This window comes from Mycetomoellerius zeteki, unplaced genomic scaffold, assembly GCF_001594055.1.
Source record: "Mycetomoellerius zeteki isolate Tzet28-1 unplaced genomic scaffold, Tzet1.0 scaffold312, whole genome shotgun sequence".
Lineage (NCBI taxonomy): Eukaryota > Metazoa > Arthropoda > Insecta > Hymenoptera > Formicidae > Mycetomoellerius > Mycetomoellerius zeteki.
Genome location: NW_017257297.1, coordinates 536,725 through 543,507, shown reverse-complemented (window position 1 = coordinate 543,507; position 6,783 = coordinate 536,725). Strand labels below are relative to the sequence as shown.

The 6,783-nt window shown below is 34.5% G+C and overlaps 1 protein-coding gene across 1 annotated transcript; it reads left to right on the top strand.

The window, feature by feature from the left end:
• Positions 1-2,588: 2,588 nt before the first annotated feature.
• Positions 2,589-6,233, top strand: CCT5 (chaperonin containing TCP1 subunit 5). The gene is made up of 7 exons (XM_018451567.1): positions 2,589-2,842; positions 3,798-4,222; positions 4,303-4,495; positions 4,572-4,841; positions 5,180-5,365; positions 5,689-6,007; positions 6,093-6,233. The coding sequence occupies exons 1-7, from the start codon at positions 2,735-2,737 to the stop codon at positions 6,221-6,223; spliced, it is 1,632 nt and encodes a 543-aa protein (XP_018307069.1). The 5' UTR covers positions 2,589-2,734; the 3' UTR covers positions 6,224-6,233.
• The last annotated feature ends 550 nt before the right edge of the window (positions 6,234-6,783 follow it).

Below are 6,783 nucleotides of genomic sequence, written 5' to 3'. Positions count from 1 at the left end.
GTGTTACGCGATGGGAGTTGGGAGGATGAGCGAGGGATGTTTTAGGTGAGCGAGGGATGCTTTAGGTGAGCGCGGGGCATACAGTGAGGGCTATCCTAGTTTTACTGCATATTGAAGCCGTAACCCAAGCATTACCGGGGCCTTTTAATGGAAGTTCGCCGAGCGGGAAAGCGGAGAGGCGCGAGATGTATATTTTAACGTGCGAATGAGCACTCGCGCTTGCATTTTCGCAGTTTCTGCAGTTTCCTCCTTCTCCACACCTTCTTCTCTTCCACCTCCTCTTTCTCTTCCTCTCTCTGACGGGTAGTTCGTTTAATTATCGCAATAATGCCTCGCAGTGTGAAAGTTTATACTACCCGTTAGTAGTCAACTCGTCGATTACTCGTCGACTACTCGCTCGATTCTGATCCTCCGACCATCGCTTGCCATTATCGCACGATATAGATGGAATGAAACGAAAACTCGTTTCCCTGCGAGATTACGACATCGTAATTAATCGATGTCACAAAGCGAGAGAGGCAGTTTCAAATTTGTATTGCTGTGAAAGATTTTACTTGAGCAGCGACGTGAAATTTTTTTCTATTAATTTTTTAATCCTTAATAGGAAATTGGCTTCGATCGAGTTCCTTTTCGTTCAAAATTTGCAGAATTATTTTTATATATTAATCTTAAGAAAGATATTTTTTCGTAATAATTTAAATGTCGTAAAAATAAAATGGTGAAGCAGTTAAATAAAGAAATTTTTAATTGGTTGATATATTCGGATATTTATTTTAAGAATTTATAAACGAAAGATATTTTTATAGATAACGCGAGTGATTCTATTCTAATATCTTTTTCTTGCTCTAAAAATTTTAGAAAAAAAAGGAAGTGATTCACTTTTTCATAGTGAAACAATTTATTTATCTGAAAAAATTGAGTGTTTTTTTTTAAAAGAATATCGACAAATATGTCGCTAAAATACAGAACTCGATATATTTTACCGAAAGTCGAAAATAGTGGAAACTGACAAGATACTGTTAAAAACGATTTTGTGAGAGTTATCTAAAGAACATTATTTGTGACAGAAAATAGTTCGAAATTTGCAATTTCTATGAGATTTCTATGAGGATAGTGCAAATCATATTTATTGAATATTATATTCGTCGCATACTATTCGTGCTACCAAAGTGCAGTAATAAAATTAATTGATACACAAACATTTGATTAAATTTTATTTATACTCATTAAAAATTGCAGACTTTTCTCTTTTCAGCGCAATTTTTGTTTTTTCAATAATTGAATATTTTCGAAAATTACAGCTGATTAGTTCCAACATCTTCCCGTGGGACACCTTGTATCATCACTTTCTAATATGTATTATCGCGCAAAATATCGGATTATTATCATATCTATCTTGCATATTGCTTTATACATTTGCATAGCGTTGTATGAAAGACAACAATTCCATTACTGGGCTCTTAAAAATATTTCGGTCTGTTAGTAAAAAACAATAAGTCTGTTCTTTTTCGAAGAATGTTTTGAACATTGCAGCACTGGTTCAATAAATTAAAATGAAACAAATATAATTTGTATCAGTTTAACCAATTTAGAACGTTTTTCAAAAAAGAATAGCCCTCATAATTTAAAATGAAAAATGGTGACGTGGCTTCGCACGATTGGTCTGTTTGCTCGTTTGTCTTTTGGTTCCGGTCCGTTTTTTATTGGAAGAATCTCTTCGATTCATTTCATGCGCATGCGTGAATTATATATTGAACACGTGATGGACTTTAACAGACTCGTGTTAAGATGCCACACAAAACATTTTCTGGAGCCCATATAAGTTACTAATATTTTGTATTAGGCTTACGTTAATAATATGTTTAAATATATATTAAATACTGTGTGCCAAATATGTAGCATTATAATATTATACATATAAATACTCAGCAAAGAAATTTATTAATTGCACAATTAAGACTACAACTAGCAAATTTTATATTATTTATTTGGTTGTTATATTGCAAATAATTTTTACCTTTTTTTCTTCATTGATAAGGTAATATTAATAATAAAAATTCTAGTACTTTAATAATATTCTGAATAACATAATTATATACAAAGATGATCTGATATATGTAAAAAAATCACTGATATATGTAAAAATAATGTTTCTGTAATTACAGCTAGTAAATTTTTTAACGTGATTATATTTTTATTATATCGTAAATAATTTTTGCCTTGTTTTTTTTTTTAGGAAAAAATATTATATATATGGACATATTTTATGTATAATATTTTATATAATTATATTATTATATATAATTATAGATGAAACATTGTTTCAACGTAATTTCAAGATAATTATATTAATAATTAGAATTTTACTACGGAAATACTCAGCAATATTCTATTTGATGATTTATAAGATTAATAGTATATTCTTCCTTATACTAAAATATATACTTTCTATATTTAATTTATATACTTACATTTAATAATTCTACTCCTTTTCCACGAGGGTCTATGACATCCTTCATTACAGCAAAACAGTATACGTACCTGAGACGGAACTGCGCAACCACGCATGCGCGAGATTCGTTCCTTCACCTTCACGACGACGTTGTTCCGGTCGCATCAGAAGGTTTGTAAGTAGCGGTTATATTGCGGCACGTCGTTAGAGGAACTATTGGCATTAGAGAGAACGGCCGTTTCAGGGAATAGTCGATCCGTTTGGATCACGCCAGTCGTCAAGATGACTGCTATACCAGGAACAGTGGCGTTCGACGAGTACGGCCGGCCCTTCATTATTATCCGTAACCAGGAGAAACAGCAACGCCTTACCGGTCATGATGCGATCAAGGTGAGATGACGACGACGACAAACCTCGCATTCGCGCTTCTCTGCCTCGATGCTTTCTGCGTCACTTCGTAAGTCTCTTTTGCGGATGACACGTACGTATCGATGTTTCGTCGATGCGTCGCGTCGTCGAGGATTCTATGGTTCCTCCACGCTCGAGAGATGCACGAGAGACGATCAACCACGTGTGAACGGTAATGGCGACGTTTTAAGGTTTGGAAGTGAATAAAGTAAAATATTCACACTGGAGTGTATCAAAAGGGTTTTTTCTCTCTCGTTTATCCAGATTTTGACTTGTAACTTAAGAACGGTGGATGAACCCCAGATTAATATATGTCGATTAATATTTCTCTTTAAGAGACCTTGGAGTCTTTGTGACCATATAAGGCGATCCATAGTCTGTAGATATTGGCTACGTTTACACCGTGCATTTAGGCCGCGGCCTATACAATAGATGTCTTTGTTTATCCTATATATTAAACAAAGACACCTACACTGAAAAAAATGCATGTAATTTTACATGGAAATTACATGTATATGACTGGAAAATTATCTAAATTACGTAAATATGCTTGGAAATTTACTGGAAATTGTAAATTTCCAATCATATTTAGGCAATTTTCCAGTCATGAACATGTAATTTCCATGTAAAATTACATGCATTTTTTTCAGTGTATCGTATAGGTCGCGGACTAAGCGCACGGTGTAAACGTAGCCATTGCGAGAGAGCTACGAAATTATAAACCCACTATTTATTCCACGAGATATATATATATAATATATGTGTGTGTGTGTGTGTGTGTGTAATTTTCCAAGATTTTTCTTTTTATTTTAAATCCGAAGAGAATATGTAATTTTAATATTTAAATTATGAAATTAATTTGTTAAATAAAAAGTTGACATGTATGGTGAAAATTTAAGCTTTAAATATGGGAAATATTGAAATTCTTTGATTACAGTCACATATTATGGCAGGACGCAATGTCGCTAACATCCTTAGAACATCCTTGGGACCCAAGGGACTGGATAAGTTGATGGTGAATTCAGACGGAGATGTTACTGTAACCAATGATGGTGCAACAATTTTAAAGAATATGGATGTAGAGCATGAAATTGCCAAGTTGATGGTCCAATTGTCAAACTCTCAGGATGATGAGATTGGTGATGGCACTACTGGAGTAGTTGTATTAGCCGGTGCACTTCTAGAACAAGCTGAACAGTTGCTAGACAAGGGAATTCATCCGATCAGAATCGCTGATGGTTTTGAATTAGCAGCTAAATGTTCGACCGAGCATCTTAAGACAATAACAGAATACTTCAACGGAACTCCGGATAATTTGGAGCCTTACATTGACATAGCTATGACCTCATTAGGTTCAAAAATGTAATGAAGTATTTTTATTGCTTGTAAAGTCTTTATTCGTAATTCTTTTTTTATTCACACAATTTTCTTATGTATCACAGCATTAATAAGCATCATAGACAGATGGCAGAAATAGCCGTTCAAGCTGTATTGGCAGTTATGGATCCTGTTACTCGCGATGTTAATTTTGAACTAATCAAAATAGAAGGAAAAGTCGGTGGTAGATTGGAAGATACTGTTTTAGTACGCGGAGTCGTTGTTGACAAAGACTTCAGTCATCCACAAATGCCTAAGGTAAGGAAAATATTTTGCGTTGAACTTTGCTTTATAATTAATAAGTTACATATTTAATCTCCATATAATGTTATAGAGATTAGAAGACGTCAAATTGGCCATCTTGACTTGTCCGTTTGAACCACCAAAACCTAAAACAAAACACAAGTTGGATGTCACATCGGTCGACGATTACAGAGCCTTGCGCGATTACGAGCGTGAAAAGTTTACGGAAATGGTGAAGCAGGTCAAAGATGCTGGTACAACCCTGGCTATTTGTCAATGGGGCTTTGACGATGAAGCCAACCATCTCCTGCTGCAAAATAATTTGCCTGCGGTTAGATGGGTTGGCGGTCCAGAGATTGAAGTAAGTGATATCTTCATAATTCCTTTTTTTTCTTTACTCTCTTAATTTTAATTGTTTTCATAGCAATTTGCTTTAATGATGAGAAAAAAGCGCTAGAGGAGATGCGAAAGTTTGGGGAACTGGCTCTTAGTTTTGAAAGTATTAGTATTTTCTCGTAAATTAATGTTATGTTAACTTTTGAGAAAAATAAAAAACTTTCAAAATTGGGTAATTGGTGATCTGGCTCTCGTGGTGGCTCCAATGATCCAAAGATTATGAGACCTGAAATAATAGCAATCTTTTTGTCGTATTTTGCGTTTTGTATATTAAATACTTAAAGAATCAAATCTTCTTTTCAGCTAATTGCTATTGCGACCGGTGGACGCATTGTACCTCGCTTCGAGGAATTGACGCCGGAAAAACTTGGCCATGCTGGTGTCGTCAGGGAATTGACATTTGGCACAACAAAGGATCGAATGCTAGTCATCGAAGAATGCAAGAATTCTCGCGCTGTGACGATCTTCATTCGCGGCGGCAACAAAATGGTATGCAACGAGTGATTGAATGTGATTGATTGGATCTATAAATAAGAACCAATCATGTTCAATTGCTCGACGCACAGGCTAATTGCTTTGTCAACTTGAGCACTAATAATTTCTACGCAAGGAGAATTTCAGTAGTACTCTTTCCAATGTACATAACTGACCAGACACCTTGCAATAGTAGTGCATTGCAATTATATGAACTATTCAATGCTCTGTATTAATTGAACTTATTTTTTTTGTGATGCAACATTTATTTACGTTATTTAAATAATTCTTAGAATTTGTAATGAATATGATATTACTTTCATGTGTTTATCATTTAGATCATCGAAGAAGCGAAACGATCAATACATGATGCATTGTGCACTGTACGCAACGTAGTAAAAGACAACAGGATTCTTTACGGTGGAGGCGCAGCGGAAATATCCTGCGCGCTAGCATGCATGGCACAAGCTGATAAAATTGGCACTTTAGAACAATATGCCTTCCGTGCTTTTGCTGAAGCTTTGGAAAGCGTTCCAATGGCGCTCGCGGAAAATTCAGGCCTTTCTCCAGTAGACACTATAGCGGAGATTAAAGCGCGTCAATTATCTGAAAAAAATCCCGCTCTTGGGATCGATTGTTTAAATCGAGGAACACCGAGTACGTATTGATCTTTATATGTATATGTGTATGTATATATATATATATATATAATCACGAAATTGTCACGAATCGTTTATTACAGATATGAAAAAACAGAATGTCATCGAAACGCTGACGAGCAAGACACAACAAATTTTGTTGGCTACGCAGCTCGTGAAGATGATACTGAAAATTGACGATATACGCTCACCACATGACAGTGGTGAAACCTAAAAACCTTTGTTTAATTATGTTTCACTGTATTAAATGCTTTATTCTACTCGTGTGCTGTATTAATTTTTATATTTATAATAATGATTCATAGCTTCAATTGGTTGAATTAAAAATTATTTCAGGTTACCTTAATTTATACATTCTGTAATATTGTAATGCAATATTATTTTTGACTTGTATACCAATGTGGTAATACATTTTAACAAATTATTAAGCGATACCTGATCAACAGGCACTTGTGTCCTATATTCCTATATTTACTCTTGCACACAGTACATTAAAATTTTTCACATAGAATACAGTTATTGAATCAGGAAATAACGAGGTTTTGATATAGCATTTATCATCAGTCGACTTTAGTCTTCTTAATTATGGATTTCTGACCTCTTAAATCGTAATATATACCACGATTTATATTGCCTAAATGTTGTCTTGGATTATTTTTTGGATACTCTTTTTCTATCACAGTAAATGTAATCTTCTCTTATATTCTATATGTGAGGTGACAAGACCGAGAATCGAACCCGGGTCTTTAAATTGAATAAGCGATTGCTTTACCA